Source organism: Chelonoidis abingdonii, chromosome 2, assembly GCF_003597395.2.
Source record: "Chelonoidis abingdonii isolate Lonesome George chromosome 2, CheloAbing_2.0, whole genome shotgun sequence".
Lineage (NCBI taxonomy): Eukaryota > Metazoa > Chordata > Testudines > Testudinidae > Chelonoidis > Chelonoidis abingdonii.
Genome location: NC_133770.1, coordinates 141,695,692 through 141,716,577, shown reverse-complemented (window position 1 = coordinate 141,716,577; position 20,886 = coordinate 141,695,692). Strand labels below are relative to the sequence as shown.

General features: G+C 41.8%; 1 protein-coding gene across 1 annotated transcript in view; it reads left to right on the top strand.

The window, feature by feature from the left end:
• Positions 1–20,886, top strand: part of MYO10 (myosin X) — a 255,360-nt gene that overhangs the window by 203,662 nt on the left and 30,812 nt on the right. The window contains exons 20-28 of the mRNA XM_032789754.1: positions 2,557–2,681; positions 2,848–2,962; positions 7,585–7,691; positions 8,690–8,902; positions 9,207–9,246; positions 9,632–10,534; positions 13,197–13,320; positions 15,297–15,540; positions 19,135–19,230. Coding sequence (XP_032645645.1) covers positions 2,557–2,681; positions 2,848–2,962; positions 7,585–7,691; positions 8,690–8,902; positions 9,207–9,246; positions 9,632–10,534; positions 13,197–13,320; positions 15,297–15,540; positions 19,135–19,230 — 1,967 coding nt within the window. The remainder of the gene's footprint in view (positions 1–2,556; positions 2,682–2,847; positions 2,963–7,584; positions 7,692–8,689; positions 8,903–9,206; positions 9,247–9,631; positions 10,535–13,196; positions 13,321–15,296; positions 15,541–19,134; positions 19,231–20,886) is intronic.

Here is a 20,886-nt window from a genome sequence, read left to right as displayed (position 1 = left end):
TTTAAATAAGCTTTGAATGAGTCTGCTGGATAGTTAAGATTAGGACTCATAAAATGATACTTTTTTGTGTATATGCTGCCTGTTATGGTATTGTGCTTAGGACTGAATTAGTGTTTCTTTTAGTTGTTTTACTTCTAACTGTAAAACGGTGGATATCCTTAAATGTCTTATCTCCTGGCGCTCTGCACTTTCTCCCCCCTAACTGCAGTCTGAGAGCACCCCAAACAGCTTCTTGTGTTGTCAGTGGCAATAATTGCTGCTTATGTTCCCGAGAGCAGAACAGCCAGCAGCTCTCCCTCAGGACAATAAAGTTCACTGCCTCTACAGGCCCAGGTAGTGTGAAATTTGTATCCACCACCATGAGGCAGACACACCTAACACAGCAGGCAGTGGCTATTCAAGATGAAAATAGCTTACATAATGGTGGAATTCCTTGAAACAGTAACTACACTAGTAAGAGGAATAAATTATTAAAGTAATGCCAGGTGTGACAAGGAATTTTTATAGATTCTTCGCTCCTCCCTTAGGTGAATCAGCATCTGGGTTACAGACATCCAATCTCAGTGCGGTGGTGAGAGAAGAAATTTTAGTGGCTGAATTTCTTACTGGCCCACCGTTCTCCCTCTAACCCTTTATCAAATTCTGCAGCCACACCACACTAATTATCCTGAGAATGGGAGGGGTTGCCATGGTGACTGAGCACTTTTTAAAGCACAGGAATGGTGTTCATTACTGTTCAGTGTCTTTAGCTATGGGGAAAAGGTCAGTGTGGCAGTTGTTTTCCATATGAATTTTGGCCTCTGTGCCAAAGAGGAGGCTGAAATGTACTTGTGATGTCAGTAAAATGGTGAGTGTTACTGAACTTTATAAACTATTTGGACTAAGCAGTTTGGTTCAGAAATTTTTTACTGCCCACGGAGATAAACATGATCAAATATTGCTATGAGAGAGAAATGAATGAATGGAAGACTGTTGTGGTATTAACGTCTTTGTTTTAAATGCTGATTGCTTTTTGTGTGGGGGGAGGAGAGGTTGAAATTAATATACTAAAATTTTGAAGTTCCTTTCTGTACATATTTTGTTTTGTTTTAAATGTCTAGTAAATAGAACATAAAACTAATAAATTAGTTTAATTGTGACTGGCAGCAACAGAAGATGTTTAATTCAATGAAGTTGTGCAGTTCCAAAATAATTATTGTGAGGATGTTTCCTGAAAATTACTTGTGATAAATAAAGCGTCATTTAAAGTTCACTGTTTGACAAGTAATGGGAAAAGCATTTTGAACCAGTGTCACTTAGCACTTCCACTGATGTCCATTGACTGCGGTAGGACCTGGGTCAGGCCCTATATAACCCGTTAGCCATATGTGCCATACTGTGCACTCAAGGCTTACTCAGGTAGATGGCCTGTACCAGCAAAGCAAGTGGTTTACCATAAGCAAGTGAGTAGCCCCACTGAACTCAGTGGAATTACTCACCTTGTGTAGTTAAGCACATTCATATTCACTTTTCAGGATTGGGGTTAGAGTGCTCAGTGCCTTGCAGGATTGCCACCTTACACTGAATTCAGTGGCTTTTTTATAGTTGTAATTTAGGGGAGAATTTGATTCTTCCACTGCAGCATCTGGTCAAAAAGCAAGATATGGCAAAAAAGTAGCGGTGGATCCTAAATAAGAAACACCCCTGCTGTTAATTTTTAAACTTTAATATGTGAATGACTGGGTTTGTAATTTATCTGGTGCATCTCTGTTCTAAATAAAAAAGGATGTTAAAATAGCTAAACATAAAGCTAAAGAAACAGAATGCTGTGGCCGAATATGCTAGGTAAATAAATGTTTTCTACCATGTACACACAATAAAATGACCTGCCTGCTGCTTTGAATTGGTAGCCAATACATGACTAGTATGAAATAATAGTAATGAAATCTATGACTAATCAGAAGAGGGGAGAGACTGACAAACTTTTCATCATCAATCTTAAATAGGAAATGAAGTGTTTATTGTTGTTACAAAATTAAGAAAACAAAACACACACAAGCCTATTCCTTAGCTATTTTAACTGGGCTCAAGCCCTATGTTTGTGTCACTGACATTTGACACAGAAGCAGGATTGATTATCTCCAGGGAATGCAGATTAAGGGTTTTGTTTTCTTTTTCAAGCTTGTAGCTATTGATTTAGCAATCCCTTGGTCCTTTCCACTGTTTCATTATTGAGAGCAATGTCTAATTAACAAATACAAGTGAAATGAAAAGAGATGGCTGATTGGGTTAAACGGGTTGCAGTGCTGCATAAGGAGATTGCATTGTGTAATTATCCGTTTAGTTTGTTTCATCCTGAAGAGAGATTTTATATACCCTGAAATGTTCATGTATTTAGAAACTATACCTCCAGTGTAAGGTATTTTGGGTGTAGGAAGCTCTAACTTGGCTCTGTGCTTTTCTGATTTGTATGTATAGCTGTTCATTTATTTTCCCATTACAAATTTGATAGAGACCACGTTAATATCCATTATTGTTAAGAAAGTTATTTTAATTTTGAAAATCCGTTTGTTTTAGATGCCAGACCAGTTTGACCAGGCCGTGGTGCTTAACCAGCTACATTATTCTGGGATGCTGGAGACAGTGAGGATACGAAGGGCTGGCTTTCCAGTGAGAAGGCAATTTCAAGATTTTTATAAAAGGTAAACATGTGGTGGGACAATTCTATGAAACAAACATAAATCCTGGATATTGAGCTCATGCTCTTAACTAAGAGGATTTGAAACCTTATGAAATGGAAGGGGGGGGGGGAATCTCTGTTGTCAAATTAAGAGATAAGTAATTTTTTTTTCTTGTGGTGGGGGCCAGGTATAAAGTCCTGATGAGAAACTTGACTGTGCCTGACGATTTAAAAGGGAAGTGTGCCGTCCTCCTTCGTTGGTATGACAGTACTAGCACTGAATGGCAGCTTGGAAAAAATAAGGTAACATAATCTTGCTAGATGGTTGTCCTGTTTAATTAGAATCATAGAACCATAGAATATGAGGGTTGGAAGAGACCTCAGGAGGTCATCTAGTCCAACCCCCTGCTCAAAGCAGGACCAATCCCCAGCTAACTCATACTAGCCAGGCTTTGTCAAGCCTGACCTTAAAAACCTCCACCACCTCCCTTGGTAACCCATTCCAGTGCTTCACCACCCTCCTAGTGAAAAAGTTTTTCCTAATATGCAACCTAAACCTCCCCCACTGCAACTTGAACTCCTTGTTCTGTCATCTGCTACAACTGAGAACAGTCTAGAGCCATCCTCTTTGGACCCCTTTCAAGTAGTTGAGCAGTATCAATCTCCCTCATTCTTTCTTCTGCAGACTAACATCCAGTTCCCTCAGCCTCTCCTCATAAGTCATGTGCTCCAGCCCCTAATCATTTTTGTTGCCCTTTGCTGGACTCTTTCCAATTTTTCCACATCCTTCTTGTAATGTGGAGTCCAGAACTGAACACAGTGTTCCAGATGAGGCCTCACCAATGTCGAATAGAGAGGAATGATCATGTCCCTCGATCTGCTGGCAATGCCCCTACTTCTACAGCCCAAAATGCCATTAGCCTTCTTGGCAACAAGGGCACACTGTAGACTCATATCCAGCTTCTCATCCACTGTAACCCCTAGGTCCTTTTCTGCAGAAGAAATCCCATGGCTAATATGAGTCCAAGGACAGTATTTAGGCAGCTCCCACACCTTTTTTTTTATTGTTGCAACAACAGAGAAAAAAGCTTGATCTCAAACAACAGGCCTTTGCAGAGATTCCATCCTTCCTGTGAATTTATGCTCCTAGCCTTCTCAAATCATTTAATAGTATTGCATGCATAGATATTCCATTTTATGGGAGTCTAAGAAACAGTTAAAAGTATACTGGGTAAAGTACTAGGGAATATACTGTAAAGATAAATTCCAAATTGGTCAAGATCGTCCAGCAGGCCTCTCATCTGTTACTGCTATGTCCCTTGGTGTAACTCCCACTGGTGCCTTGTGTATGGGGAATAAGGGGATAACAGCCCCAGAAGTAAAGCTGGCTGAATTGTTGGTGGTCCAGTATAAATATTTGTGAAGAGCTTTGTTGTTCTTCGTGTGCTTTTACCATAAGGAATCCATGGCAAAGATACCTTGTAAAATCCCATGATTTCAGTGAGACTTTCTATAGTAGCATTTACATTTAACTGTTCCATCCACTCCATAACTCATCTAAAGGGCTTGAAAAGAAGTGAATGGAAGTACCACATGGTTCCTGTGTGTTGTGTTCTTAGAAGGTGAAATCTCAACAAAAAAGCAGCATGTTTGTAAATCCAAAGGAACCCATTAAGATAATATAGGTAGAATTGAAACTGTCTCCCATTATTAAGGGATCTAAAGATTTATAGATCACTTTGATTTACATTGACATTGGTCCCACCTTCTTGTACACCACTGTTTACAAATAATGCAATAAATTCAAGGCTAGGTTTTGCTTCACATTGCATGTTCTCTCAGCCATGCAGTGTGTTAACCATATTACACCCATTCATGTGAATTAGAGTAATGTTGATTCAACCATGGGCATTGCTTCAGAATTTAGGGAAATATATAGGAGAGACTCCGCACTGCTCTGAAAGCTCCATGTACATTAGCACCTTTGCAGTGGTCAGAGCTGGTTTTACAACTTTTCCAGTGATGCACAAGAATCACCTAAGGGGATTGGTAAATGTACTAGTGAAGCAAGTCAGTAAGGAGCTTATTTCTGAGGAGGCAAGAGGACATTAAATTGAAACCGTACATCTTGTTTGGGCACAAGATCACCCGTATCACCTGCAAGAATCAGTACAGGGAATGAGCCAAGGGCAAAGTAGCAGCCAGTTGTCTTGATTTTTGCAGTCAGACCCTAAATGTTGTTTTAACTTTACCTGTCACTGCCCTTCATGTTATTGAGGAAAGAACAATATAGTTCATCTGTACTACAGTAAAGACGAAAGGGAGAGCTTCATATCCATTTTTTAAAATTACAGTACACAAAAAAGAGGAATAAAACAGTTTTAACAGATAGAAAAAGACTTACTGTTTGTGGTATTTAATGATAGTATCCCTTCCATTTTGACCTAAAAGGAGTGATGATAACATCATGCGGATTACGGCAGAAGTTGCGATACTTCTTGTTCTTACAAGCCCAGATTCAGGAAAGCACTCTTCTTTGGGAAAGCACACAAACCCATGCTTAATACGTGATTAAATCCATCCCCTTTCAGGAAAGCAATTTAGTGCTTTCCTGAATCAGGACCATAGTGATCTAGAGAGTGCTGGAGCAAAATTGGATAGGAAAGGACAGTAAACCCACTGAAGCAAAGGCTGTTTGACACATGGGAGTAAAGACTTTCTATAAAAAGCTTATAAAAAACTAGATGGTGGAACCTTTACATTGGTGAGCCCTTAGGCAGTGGGACTTCTTATGCAAGCGAGTGCTCACCAATGTTGGGTAACTGTTGTATAATCCAGCCCCTTTGAGGCTCCACTCAGGACTGGATTATACCCTCCCATATGGGGAATGCGGCTGTCTTCATTGGTGAGAATTTGGTTTGGTGTTTTGTTGTTGTTGTACGGAAGTAAAACAATTCCAGAAAAAAGCCCTTATTCCTAGGGAAATGCTCTTTTTCCCATTGAAAAATGCACCAGTGCAGAATAATAAATTTTAGTCGTATCTGACCATCACCCTTTTTAATGGTTATTTCTGCCAAGTTAACAAACCCTGCTTCAGAAACAAGGGGCCACAATCCAACAGAGATCTCTTGCTAAGTAACTAGCTTGCGCTTTCCTCACAACTCATTTCCTCGGTGCCCATTGACACTGGAAGAGTAGTGAGGATTCTGGCTCCAAACAGCCAGGAGAATTGCATCCTTTTTCACCTGAACTCCACACAAGGTTTTCCTCCTCCCTCATCTCATAGCAAAACCTAACCAGTAGAGTGTCACCCTGTGAGAACCATATCGGAGGAGAGGAATGTGAAGGCAAGGTGCAAAGCAGCTGCACAACCACCACTACAGCCTGTGGACGGGAGTAGCAGCTGCTGCCCTCTTTGCCTCCTTCTGACACCTCCTTGCCCTCCTGCACTGCATAGAGTTTTGGCTCAGTGAAGCTAGTGTGTGCCTGTGTGTCCACGCTGGCCACACAGTCACCTCACCTCCACAATCCCTAACTCCAGGCTCCTATAAACAGCTGCCCCGAGCTTGGCTCTGGTGTGCTTCAGATGCACACTGTCCCTGCACTAGGCTTCCGCCACTTAGGCTGCACTGAGGCAGAGGAACACCACATTCCCACCATATTTCAAGCCATATACCCATAGTAGTTACCAGACAATTGGGTCCTAAGATGCAGATGGAAGAGGAGGTCTGGAAAAGGTCTTATACCACACAGGGCACATAGCACAGGACTACTTTATAGCATCTTAATCAGCACCATTATTATTAAGATTGGATCAAGCATAGAAGATTTGTGATTCAACCATAAAAACTTACTCCAGGCTGAAAATGAACTTTAAACCCCCCACTTGGTAACAGACTTTCTTTTTTGAGTTCCAGATTGTTTAAAAAAAATCAGGTTACAGGAGTGCAAGAATATCAGTAAGATTTACCCATTTCAGTTGCAATTTACACACTACTGTAAACCTCAGAAGCCAAGTGCAACTTTGCAAAGTTGGTGTGGCTTTCGCATGAGTGCTGTAGCTAAGAAGGTACTTAAAAAACAGACAATATAGAAATACATCATTTACTACAGAAGTGGTTATTCTGCATACTTTTTCTGCATACTTTTTGCTCATCAAATTTCCAAAAGTTTTTTCAGTGAGCAGATTATGCTTTCCTCTCAGCAAGTGCATGTAAATCTTACTGAGCTGTTTGTTCACAGCAGTAGATTCACTGCTTAACAACAGGACAAAAATCTGCTCCTTAGTCAAGCCTCTGGACCTAAAACTGCTTTCATTTACATAGAAGCTACTCCTGTTGATTTGATTTGTGCCCTGGCAAGAGAAATTTGCAGGAACGGGCCCTCTCTAAGAGTTTGTAGTAATTTGTTGTTACTCTGAAGCAGTTTAAGCCTCAAGGCTGAATTTTCTGGCTCTGTCAGTGTAAGTCAAATTGTTCACATGGCCAAGCCAAAGTTCTTTTATGTGTGTATTAATCTTCAGAAGGATAGAGCTACTTTGAAGAAAGTCTAGTAATAATGTTGCTGACTATAGTCAGTGAGTAGACAATTTGGGTAAAATCCTGGCCCTGTTTAAGTCAATGGGAAAATTCTCATTGACTACAGTAGGGTCAGGATCTCATAAAATGGAGGAGGAGGAGGAGTTGCCATTTTGGGGATTTTTTGTTTTTTATTTTTAAGAGGAAAGTGTCCCCCGCCTCTCTTAGGAAAATACATATATTGGATTCTGAATTCCTCCTTCAATGTCAACGGTGCTATCTAGCTACCGATGTAACCTTGCATCCCAACAGCCTTTTATTATTGTCATTGTTATGTTCATGTGCATTTGTAAGACATCCATCACTGTGGTAGCTGAATTCAATTAAGCCAGAACTTTTCTTGCATAGGTCTTTCTTCGGGAGTCCTTGGAAAACAAGTTGGAGAAGCAGAGAGAGGTAGAAGTCACCAAGGCAGCCATGATTATCCGAGCACATGTCTTAGGCTATGTGGCACGGTAGGTAACAAGGTGGGAATATTAACTAGTGGGCTGCATCTGCAGACTCTCCTCTGGGAGGGATTTCCAATGCTGCCTAGAGGATTCTCATTAATTTCTGTTAGGAATTGGGCACCCAGATCCCATAGGTTGCTTGGAAATCTCAACCCCATTTTGTCAACCTTTTAATAAAACAGTAGGTCGTTTGAATTGTTTTAATAACTAAGATGTCAGAGTGTAGAAGATACACAGAGGAGCATTCATGTAATATCATGGGACCAGATACGCAGTAGGTCCACTGAAGCCTATGGAGTTACACTGAGTTACACTAGCTGAGGATCTGGCTTAACCTTTTTACCATGACAGAAAGAGGGAAGAGAAGGTAAATTAGGAATAATCAGTTTAATTCTTTGTTCAAGAACAAAAGAACAATGGCATTGGGTAACTGAATTATGATGATGTATTTGGTCACCTAGTTTCATGCATTATGTATTAGAGTCGGGGTACTACATCCCATCTGTTTACTTCTCTATTTCCTCTAAGTCAATAGAGGACAGTTCAATAGTTGTTCGCGAAATGAGGTAATTTCTTTTCATGTGCATATTAGTCCTGTCCATACAGTATGTCTCGTAAAACAACAAGAATTCTTTTTTTTTTTTTTTTTTTTTAAGGACAAAGCTATCTTGCTGTGTGTGATTTTTCTTTTCATGGTGCAGGATATATATCAAAAACCCTAGTAGTTTTTAACAGCATCTCCTTGTCAGGAGGTATTAAAAATGTAAGGCTGGGTGGTGTGTATTTACATAGTCAAGATACAGCTAGCTCTCTCACAGAAAGGCCTTGTCCACTTTCTAGGGAGAGATAACAAACTACAAAGGGAGAGCTGTCACAGGACCAGAGTTAGTACCTCTGTCCTTTTTACTACCATAGACTCTTTAAAGCAGGGCAGTTACGTAGAAACCTCAGTTAGTTGGTAGTCAAACCCTCTTTACAGAGAAGCTCTTTCTGACTTCTTCCAGAAAGCATTATAAAAAGGTGCTGTACTTCGTGGTTGTGATACAGAAGAACTGCAGGACATTCCTTCAAAGAAGAAAGTTCCTTCACCTGAGAAAAGCAGCCATAACCTTTCAGAAGCAGCTGCGAGGCCAGATTGCTCGACGTGTTTACAGACAGCTACTAGAGGAGAAACAGCGACAAGAGGAAGAGAGGAGGAGGAAAGAAGAGGAGGAAAGGTGGGCAGTGTGTGCTGTTGTCTGCCTTTCAGATCCAGTCAAACATTAAGTTTCAAGCTGTATCACCTTTGCCTTAAGTAATCACAGCTGATTTTGTAAATCTTTACTAATGATGACAAGAGATATGTGCAGCCTTTGTGGGAGTTTCTCAGGCACACAAGAGGAGAATATATACCCTTCGTGGTTTCTTTTTGAGTTGCTACTTGTATTTGACAAAACGCCTCTGAAAATTCTACTACTGCCCTAATGAAATCCCCTCTCCGCTTTCTTATTCTTGCTAACTTTTTTTTTCTTATCCTTGCAGGGAAAGGCAAAGGCAAGAAGCAGAACGTCTTGCCCAGCAGGTAAATTACACTGTTAATACTTTCTGCTACCCTGTTTATTTCTGTCTCTTGCCCCAACCAATATAAAAAAAAAAAAGAAAAGAAAAAGCACCCAGGGCATTTAAACTAAACTTATTACAGAAGTTGGCAGGTGAAGCCAAAAGAAACTTGATATAGTTGTTTGTATGGGGATGTCTTTCACATCACACTTCATTTAGTTCCTGGCAAGGATTGAGCCTGTTGCATGCATTTGAGCTTTCCAGTGTCTATGGGTAAATGTAACAACACTTTCACTTCATCCTCTTATATGGAGGGGAGAAGGGTTCTTTTAAATGAGCAGCATGGAAGGATTATGGAGCTTGAACAACAGAAAGTAAGGAATCTTGGATTTCTTTTTGGAATGCAGGCTGAAGAGGAGAGGAAGCAGCAGGAACTGGCAGCCATTCAGAAAGCCCAGAAGGAAGCAGAGCTGAAGCAGGAGCTGGAGAAGCAGAAAGAAAACAAACAGGTGGAAGAGATCCTGCGCCTGGAGAAAGAGATTGAAGACTTGCAACGCATGAAGGAGCAGCAAGAGCTGTCCTTGACAGAGGCTTCCTTGCAGAGGCTGCAGCAGCTCCGAGATGAGGAACTCAAACGGCTCGAGGATGAGGCATGCCGAGCAGCTCAAGAATTCTTGGAGTCTCTGAACTTCGATGAGATTGATGAATGTGTCCGAAACATCGAGAGGTCACTTTCTGTGGGCAGTGGTTATTCTGCCAAGCTCAGTGAACTGACTGGGAATGCATGCAGTGAAAAGCCCAACTTTAACTTCAGCCAGCCGTACCCTGAGGAGGAGGTGGACGAAGGCTTTGAAGCTGATGATGATGCATTTAAGGATTCACCCAATCCAAGTGAGCATGGCCATTCAGATCAGAGGACGAGTGGCATTAGAACAAGTGATGATTCTTCAGAAGAGGATCCTTATATGAATGACACAGTAGTGCCCACAAGTCCTGCTGCTAGTAACACCATGCTTATTGCTTCTGGCCACGACTCTCTCAGTCTCCACAACTCTTCGAGTGGTGAATCCACATACTGCATGCCAGAAAATGTGTCCTGCAGACCCCAGAATTCTGAGGAACTGATTTCTCCTGATGGGGACTATGATTATGATCAAGATGACTATGAAGATGGTGCCATCACTTCTGGCAGCAGCGTGACTTTTTCTAATTCTCACAGTAGCCAGTGGTCTCCTGATTACCGCTGCTCAGTGGGGACGTACAACAGTTCTGGAGCATACAGGTTCAGCTCTGAAGGAGCCCAGTCATCTGTGAGTACCTTTATTTCTTCTTATCCACTAACATTATACATTCAGAAGAAATGGTAGTTAAATTTTTCCTTGAATGGTAGAGATACCAAGTCCAGTAGCTGTGTCTGTTCCTATAAATATGTGCGTGCGTTATATATAGCTTGACCTTGATTACACTGAACTTGGACATAGTTATCAACTGGCAACTAGATACCATTTGGGATGGGTGTACTAGAAATCCACAGACCAGTTAGATGTGTGAACTGCATTCCTAGTTGCAGGAATCTCTGGTTACAGGGTTATAGCCTATTAATTTTGATGCAGACCTTCCCATTAATTTCAATCGGGAGTTTCATGCCTGGATTAGGACACAGTCTAAGTGCAGTTCTTATATGGGGAAGAAGAGTGAATTCATTGTAAGAAGATTCAGCTATATATACAGGATAGAATAGTATTGAATCAACCGTTTGCAAAAAGCCTTGAGAAACTAGATACCCAAAACCTTTCTTTGTCAAAAGTAACTATCCTATGATAGCAAATGTTCATATTATTGAATGTGAATTCTTGGGGCACTTCTTTCTCCTTTGTTGAAGGCTCTTCTTCAGGGCTGTTGCTCAAACCCGCTGTAGGCTTTCAGTCCTTTTATTCTTCCAACCATAAATCTCTTGAAAGAACTTGGTTTCATCTACCAAATATACACCCAAAAGATTTATGTCTGGGAGAATAAAGGGACTAGAACCTATAGAGTGTTTGAGCAACCATGAAAACATACAAATACTGACTGGCTCTGAGGGCAGAAGCAGCACTACAATATGTCAGACTGTTATATTTCAGGCAATACAATACAAAACGAGTTATTTTTACTCTTGTTTTGACTGCTGTTGCACTAGGGATAAGTTGATATTTATTTGACTAATTCTGGGGGGTTTGTTTTTTCATCAGTTTATCTTCTGAGGAAGGCTCTTCCTCTGCTGGACAAGAGCAGTCTTCAGGAGACATGGAACAGTTTTGGGGGCAGAGGATTAGGATCTGGGGATCTCTCCAGATAGGAATGTGTTACAGGGAAGAAGTAAACTCTGGTGCCTTTTCCCTCCCTGACATCAGGGAATTACCTCCTGTGGTGCTATTTGGGAACCTTTCCATACCAGCTTTGCCTAGGATACCTAGTGACCAATTTCCCACCTCAGAGAACGAGCGAACAATTACATGTTTCATCCTGCTACAATTCAACAGTATAGACTGAAGACTCTTTCTATCTCCCTCCCCCCCACATGGTTATCTGTATACGAAACCAGCTCAGGAACTTCGCAAACCTCTGAATATTTAAGGGCTGGGGGGACAGGAAGGGAACTTGCCCGATACCTAAGGATACTTTGTAGATTTTCCTTTTTGAAAACCTTCTAAGTTGAGTGTTACATACAGGCCTTGAGGGGTGGGAGGAGGTAGTGTACACCAGTCGCACCCTTCAAAAGGATAACTCCCCTAACAGCTGTAAAGCTGTTATATATGTTTGTTATATATAGATAGTAGGGCTAATTATAAACCAAGTGCACAGTGTGAGCTGCTGAGCTTGCTTTGACTTCAGTGGGAATTGTGAAAGCTCAGTTCTCTTCAGGATTAGACCATAAGGATTAAATTCAGATGTACATGTGTGTGATCGAGCACTGGGGAATAATATCTGAGGAGGCAGTGACTTTGCCAATGTTCCAGCCGAGGTAGGGGGCTTCTTTCTCAGATGGGATGCCTGAATGGGCCACACTGTTCAACATAGTGGGAGGCATTTCAAACAAGCTTAAGTGAGTTAGTTATGCCACTAGAAGTTAAGCAACAAACTCACTTAGCTGTTCTTGAAAATCCCACCCTGTAGTCCTGACTGACAGCTCCAAAATGAAATGGTCAGCCCTGTAGAAGATAATAAATAGACTGAAAGTCTGCCCGCAATAGGAATTGGGAGAAGAAAGAGCTTTGTTCCCAGCAACACTGCCTACTCTGCCCCCCATTTTTTGTCCCCACAGCACCTTTCCTTCCCCACTGGAGCAACCTGGGGATTACTATCAATGAGGGTAATAACAACAATGGGGAACATTATGTTCCCAACTGGAAGGATATGGAGATGGTAAAGATCCTCCAAGAGCTGTTTGACAAGTGGGTAGGGTTAAATTTTTCATGTCTGACAGATTTCAGAGTAGTAGCCGTGTTAGTCTGTATCAGCAAAAATAACGAGGAGTCCTTGTGGCACCTTAGAGACTAACATATTTATTTGAGCATAAACTTTCGTGGGCTAAAACCCACTTCACATCATCTGATGAAGTGGTTTGTAGCCCACGAAAACTTATGCCCAAATAAATTTGTTAGTCTCTAAGGTGCCACAAGGACCCCTCATTGTTTTTTCATGTGTTTCTCTACTCTCCCCACCCATCCCCCTTATTCTGTTGTGCAATACATACCTGACCACAGAGCATGTGCCTTAGAACACATCACAAAATGGTATGGTATCAGACTTAAAAAAATCTGCTATATAAAAATCTAAACTTTGCTTGTTCTTAAAATGTTTTTATTCTGCAGCCATTAGCCATTCTGATGTAAGCTCCATCCTATATGAGAGGCAGTTAATGTTTGTTTGACACACTGTGCTTCCAGCCTCCTGGCTGCTCATTTCCCCTTTCTTCCCTTTCTTCCACAGTTTGAAGACAGCGAAGAAGACTTTGACTCCAGGTTTGATACAGATGACGAACTTTCCTGTCGGAGGGATTCGGTCTACAGTTGTGTCAGCCTGCCCTACTTCCACAGCTTTTTATACATGAAAGGTACAGAGCCAACCAGAGATGGTTAAAGAACCAAAATGTTCAGAAATCTCTCTAGTATTTTCCCCTTTTAAGGATTACAGCTCCACTTCAGTACTGCTTGCTGTTCTATGATTTCTGTTCAGGGTGAGAGAATGACCTGGAGAGAGCCATTCTCAACTTAAGCTCTGATTGCAATGTCTTGTATCAGGCAGATTTCAGATAGTTCCTCTTCTGCAAAGGGATATGGACTGAGCAGCACAACTTCATTACCTTTTATAGTCCCCATTCATTTGACATAACATCTTCACTGACTAGTGAACAACTGAACATCGGATATGTCTTATAGAGTGGCGAGACAGCCTAGAAAGCCAGGTTGTACCAGAGGTAAAGGAGAGACTGTCCCTGACCCAAGGATCTTACAATCTAAATAGATAAATAAAAACATTCTGACGTGCAATGTACTGGGGCCAGTGCCAGAGACCACTCTGAAGTCAGTAGAAGTCTTTCAGTGGGCTTAGGATCAGTAATCCAAAAGAAGGCTACGTTACAAAGTACCATGAGAGATTTAGAAAAGAATATATTCAGGAGTTTTTTCGTTACGATTCTGTTTTTCCAGCAGATGAGGGGCAGCAGCCGATAGATTGTATTCTATTCTATATATGAGATTTATCAACTTAGTGCCCTCATGTAAGAAGCCATGGGAACTTACATGACCCACGAAAATTCAAAAATTTGCTGTATCTCTCCCCCCTAACAACGACAATTACTCTACAAACCATTCAGCACCACAGCAACTATCTGTAGTAGTCACAACATCATTCCATTCACAAAATCCAGTATTACAAAAATACATTCATCCTGCAAAAATAAATCCTTAAAACCAGTTAAAGTTCCAGAGGGCATAGCAGACATAAATCACAATCAAATTAATGAGTAAATATTCTCCAGGAACACTGCCCTCCTACAATGGACAGAGTTAAGGTTATCTGAGTTTGTGTCAGCATGATGACTGTGGATGATTCGTATAGAGATGGTGAGGTATTTGTGAGTGGGGCGTGTGTATGTGTGAGAGAGAGAGAGAAAAGGTCATGTATGCAGAATGGCTTTATGCTGTGGCCTGGCCTACTCTCAAAAGTTTTACTACTGTAACTATGTTGATTGGGGGATGGGTTGTTTGCTAATGTAGTTATATTAATAAATCCTAGTGGGGTTGCAATTAGTTCTGGTATCACTTATTTTGTTTCACAAACCATAATAAGCTGTGTTGGTATAAGCACTGTTATACAGGTATAACTGCACCCACACTACGGGAGTTATGGTGCTTTAACTGTGCGTGCATAGTTAAAGCAGCAACAGTTTCCATGTTAAATTCAGTTTTCTCAGCTGTACCAGCTCTGGTGGTTTTGAGTTTGGCATTATTTGCTCATAGCAACCTTAAATGTTTAAGGAGGTTTTTTGTAAGTTTGAATATGTATTAAACTCTGGTGTTAGCATTGCTTTTGTTGGGATAAACTACTAGAGACCTAATTCTTATTTCCAGTAAGGCCTGTTTTCACTGTTCACTCACTTTAAAGCTGTTTTACATTGCCAAAACTGTGTGAGGTAGCCTTAGGGTACATGAAAATGAGGTCTTCAGTCTCATGACTCATAACAGAACATGGTGACCAGACAGCAAATGTGAAAAATCGGGATGGAAGTGGGGGGTAATAGAAGCCTATATAAGAAAAAGACCCAACAATCAGGACTGTCCCTATAAAATTGGGACATCTGGTCATCCTATAACAGAAAGGCATCGATATTGTCACTTCACTGATTGGTTAACACTTTCCCATCGTCCATGTCGATTCAGTCTCTTGATTTCATTATAAATAAAGGTTTCTTATTTCTTAGTTTCTTCGAGATAGACATACTCAGGGGATTAAATTTTTTGGATTGTTGTTTTTTGTTGTTTATTTTTAATGTAATCTTTTAAGCTAATCCTCTCTCTTTTCTGCCAGGCGGTTTAATGAACACATGGAAGCGACGCTGGTGTGTCTTGAAAGACGAGACCTTTCTATGGTTCCGTTCCAAGCAGGAAGCTCTCAAACAGGGCTGGCTGCACAAAAAGGGGGGTGGATCATCTACGCTTTCCAGAAGGAACTGGAAGAAACGCTGGTTTGTACTCAGACAATCCAGGCTCATGTACTTTGAAAATGACAGCGAAGAAAAGCTGAAGGGCACCATTCAAATCCGAACAGCCAGGTAGGTTTAGATGTGCATTTTGGTTGGACAGAGCTTTACATAAACACCTGTCAGGACTCAACCCTGAAAGGTCCTGAGTGCCCTCAACTACTATGCATTCATTCATGTTTGTGTGTGTGTGAGAAAGTACTCAGCACTGGCTTAACTTGACTCCAGCTGAAGTCAACTGAGGTCTCACGACAGTCAGACCAATGCTGAGCACGTTTGAAAATCCCAGCCCTACTTATTGAGTAGTCACTCAGGACAGTTTGAGACATGCTGTCAAGTCTTCAACCACAGGGAGACCGAGAATGAAGAAGGTGAAAGAAGTATTGTCTAACCTTTAGTCTTAGTAATTTTTAATCTACCATGAGTCACAGTCAGATGTCTTCTCAGGGAGGCCTGTAACCACACACACATTTTCCTTTACCTTTAATATAAATGCACTAATTTCCTGGTCAAACCAGTTTTCTAAAATTATATGGTGGTTAAAAGAGGGCTTTATAATGGAAGCTGGTTAAAACCTTAACTGTGGAGAGGCTACCATTTCTCTGCACTATACCAGATTCTTAAAATTAATCAAAATGCTTTCAGTCACTAGAAAGTGCATTTTCACAACACTGTTTGGGGCTTTAATCAGCAATGATTTTAATTGGAATCAAGTCACTAAAACTCCCACACAGCACTTTAACAATGTAGGAGTGGGCGTATGTACTATCAGGTACAGATAGTTCCACAAGTTTCACAATTCCAAGCCTCTGACGGCATGTTTGAAAAAAAGATTATGTGAAAATGTCTTTGCTTTCTCTTCTAAAATTTCAGTACATCGTATAGGTTTGGGGGTAGGAGGGTTCCTAAGTGGGTATGAAGATGAAAGACTGATAGTGCTGGCTAGTCTCAGTTCTGTGTGGAAGTGTGCGTAATTTTCCCCACATGGCTTTGTTAATGTATGTTAGGATTGGTTACAACATCTTGTTCCTGTTCTCTGCCTATCCTGAGCAGAGCCTATCATTTGTATTCTATTACTACTAAATTATTTTTAACCTAAATCAAAGCTCTGTCAAGTTTTCTTTGTGGAAGTGGCTGCTCTCTATCTGCTCCTTGGGCTTGATCCAGTGCCTGCTGAAGTGAATGGGATTCCCACTGACTTCAGTGGGCTTTGGATCAGGCCCTTTGAGCATGTACAAGTCTGTCACAATAGTAGTAATGGGCAGCTACTGACATAGTAAATCCATGACTATAGAGCCTGGATTCTTACAACTAGCCTTTTGTTACTCTTGAATTCAATATTCACATACACCATATCGGTTATGGCTAAGGCTCTGTGTTTGTCACAGAGGTCTTTCTGTGACCTCTGCAGTCAGTGCACCTGGCCTGGGGCCACCTGAGCAGCTCAGGCAGCCCCTGGGCCAGGCCAGGCCCCCCTGCCCACCAGCAGCAAGAGTTTCGGTGTGGGAGCCTGAGCTGGGGGTTGGGGTGCAGGGTGGTGCTTACCGGGAGGGGGGAAGGCTCCCCAGAAGGACGACGGGAACTCCCCTCCCTCAGGTCCTAGCTGCATGTGCTGCCTCTACCCACAGGCACCACCCCCACAGTTCCCACTGACCACAGTTCCCAACAAATGGGAGCTGCAGAACAGAGGCTTGGAGCAGAGGCAGCACCTGGAGCTAGAAGCTGGGGTTGCTGCTTCCCAGGAGCCAGGTAGGAAGTCTGCCCCCCCGCGCCCAGCCTCTGAGCACCACCCCCCTCCTCCGGCCATGACGCAACTCTCCAGCACCCACAGTACCTTCCCTCCCCCGAGCCATGACACACACACACACACACACACACACACACAGTACCTTCCCTCCCCCGAGCCATGACACACACACACACACACACACACACACCCATGGCGCCCTCAGGGCCACCCTCCCGAGCCGCCTTCACTCCCCCTCCCCCCAAGGGTATGTAGTAAAAGTCATGGACAGGTCACGGGCTGTGAATTTTTGTTTACTGCCTGTGACCTGTCCATGACTTTTACTAAAAATACCAGTGACTAAAATGTAGCCATCATTACCATAGTCCTTACTATGATGTCTGTCAAAATCCAGATTTCTTATTGTTACATTATATCAGAATATTGTTTCACTATTGGTCATCTTAAAAAGCTTTTTGATGAATTCATCCATTATCCACTCTCTTTTAAAGATGAACCTCAAAGAAGATGTTTAAAGCTAAACTGAACGTTTCAGATTTTTCTAATCAATAACGGAACATTTATAAACATAGGATAACAAAAAGCAGCTTGTATCTGAAAAGATCTACGTGGAACAAAAAATAAAGTGTAGTTTCTAGGCAGTGGAATTGGAATTTAAGGGGTTTATTTAATCAGTGAGCAGATTCTTAAAGCATCCGAGCTTTAGTCAAAGAGAATGAGATCGTGTGCTCCTTCACTTACATTATTTAAAAGGCAAATACTAGGGTAATATCATGTGAGGGGGAGGGATAGCTCAGTGGTTTGAGCATTGGCTTGCTAAACCCAGGGTTATGAGTTCAATCCATGAGGGGGCCATTTAGGGATCTGGGGCAAAAATCTGTCTGGGGATATTTCCTGCTTTCAGCAGGGGGTTGGACTAGATGACCTCCCAAAGTCCTATCCAACCCTGGTATTCTATCCTATAGTAAGGAGGAAGAAAGTAAAATTCAGGAAAAGGACAAAACATGGGATCACTTTTTTTTTCTTACATTTAAAATTGCTTTTTAATTTTTTTTTATCTGTGCATGGATGACAAGGGTAGATCAGAAATGTCATGTGTTGTGATAGGAAAGAGATTTATGAGAAGAGTGTTGGTTAATTAACAAGGGAAAAAATAAGCTTAAGATAGTAACTGGGCAGGAGGGACAAAAAGCCAAAAATCACTCTTTAAGCCTTGGGAAATGCTTAGCAGTACATGGAAATAACCAAAGTTTTTGTGTATTGCTTTAAACACACAGGGCAAGATTTAAAAAAATGACTTGTGGTATTTTGGGGGCCTTGATATTTCCATGTCTGACTTGAAACACCTCAAAAGGGTTGGTTTTCAGCGGGTGGATGCTCAGCACTTCCTGGAAACCAGGCCCCTTTAATGTGTCTTAAACTGGGCACCCAAAAACTGACAGAAAAAATGCACTTACGTTTGAAAATCTTGGTCTGCGTTTCTGGCATCTTTTGCAACCTCTTGAATATTTTAAGGAGTCCGAGTAAGACCTTATATTCCTTTCCTCAACACTGGTTATTTTTTCAGAGATGACTCTCTTCCCCCTTTTGTTGCTCTTAGTAAGGTTTTTCTTTGTTGTTATATTTATTTTTTAAATGACAAGTGGAAAAAAAAGGCCACTTTAAAAAGTGAGGGTTCATAGTGCTTTAAACATGGGTAACGTGGACAGTGGCTACAGTGGCCATGACAAATATTGTTTTGGTGAATTGATAATGTTTAAGTAACAGAAGTCTGCATTACATAGCTTAAGTGAATCAGGGTAAAATAAGTAAATATTATTCTGAAATATTAGAGTGTCTAAGCCACTCACTAGAAGGGCATATTCATTGTGCATGAGGTATCTCTCTAGCTTTAATTCTGGCATTTGCATCCATTTCAGAGAGATTGTTGATAATACTGGTAAAGAAAATGGGATTGATATAGTAATGGCCGACAGGACCTACCACTTGATTGCTGACTCTCCTGAGGATGCTAGGTAAGAGAATCATTAAGCTCTTCATCACCGTATCATTTTAACTCTTGCAAACAGCAGCAATGTATTGACTGTCTTTTACATGCGATCTCTGAAGGTATTGGCCAGCAGTATTAAACACACTGCATTTAATCCACTTTGAAAGATCTTGTGAGGCAGTTGGAGATTGCAGCCACCAGAGGCTGCCAGTGGCAGTGTGGTGCAGAAAAGAGCCATATCAACAGTGCTGCGATAACCAGGATTTGGCCATGCCTGCTCCCTGTGACACCTTTAATGTTCTCTTGCCTGTACAGGGTCATTTCCTTTGGCCACTTCTCTCACTGCTTTTTGTGCTTCTCAGGCCCTTCTTCACCTGCTTAAAAAACTGATGCAATCCATATGATCCACTGTAGGCTCTCTGAAATAAGGCCCTGGTCTGGCAGGCTCCTGCACTGTTCTCTTTGCAGGATTAGAGCCTAAAATCTTTTCATATGTGAGATTTCACATGGTCACTGTAATGCAGAGGAGTGCGCTCACATTCACAAATGAGAAGACTGTAGTATTTAGAGCAAAGCACATGATCTTCATCTGCTCAGCTGTTAAAGGTCTTAGAATCTGATACGGATCCTTGGCAGCAGCAAGGAAAAATCGCTAACCATAGTCTCATGGGCTAGGAGCAAGCTAATGCTGCTAGATCTATTATATTCCAAATCCAAAAATCTGAATTTAAAAAAAACTACCTGCAGTTGCTGAGTGACAATAACATACTTGCCTATCACATCATTTACAAAAACACAAGCATTCAAATGTAAGAAAATAAATAATTAAGGTTATTTTGAAATCTTACACTGCCCACTGAGCTGGACTGCCAGGATGAGAAGTGAGGCTATGTGGGTATTTTTACTCTGTGGCCTCATCCAAATTACTTAGCGCTAGATCCACAAGGGACTTAGGTACCTAAGTCCAATATTTAGCCTTCACTGAAATCTTGATAACCCCACTCAGCTGCCACCTAACCATGTAGACATCTAAGTTTGTATCAGCAAAGTTCCCTAGGTGCCCAAGTTTCTACCAGGAGACGTGCAATATCACCTAAATTCTGATCCCACTGAGCTATGCAGCATCCTAGCCAGGGGTGAAAGTAACTTAAAGGACTTACTGATACTCCAGAGTCCTTAGGAGAGGGGGTGTGGCCTCTTCTGGAAGAGGCAGGGCCTTTAAATCCCCAGACTCTTTAAATCACCCCCAAGCTACCAGCTGCACAGGTGTCTGGGAGCCCCAGAGCTAGGGGTGATTAAAGGGCTTGGGGGTCCAGCTGCCCTACCGCAGTGCAGCCCCAGGCACTTTAAATCATCATCGGAGCCTGGGGGGCTCCCAGCTGTCACCCCAGGCTCTGGTGGAGCTCCACTGCAGTAGCAGCAGCCGGGAGCCCCATGCCCTTTAAATCACCACTGGAGCCCCAGTGCCGCCACCCCAGGAGTCCAGCAGCCGGACTCCGGTGGTGATTTAAAAGGCTCCGGAGGTAGCAGCAGTAGGAGCCCTTTAAATCCTTCAAAAACCACTGACTGGGCAGGATTTTTGCAGGTCCTTCTCAATTGCATGAAACTAGTCCCTAGATTGCTGGGGAGGGGGGCGGACCCAAACACCTATGAAACATTTAAAGATTTTCGCTCAAAAAAC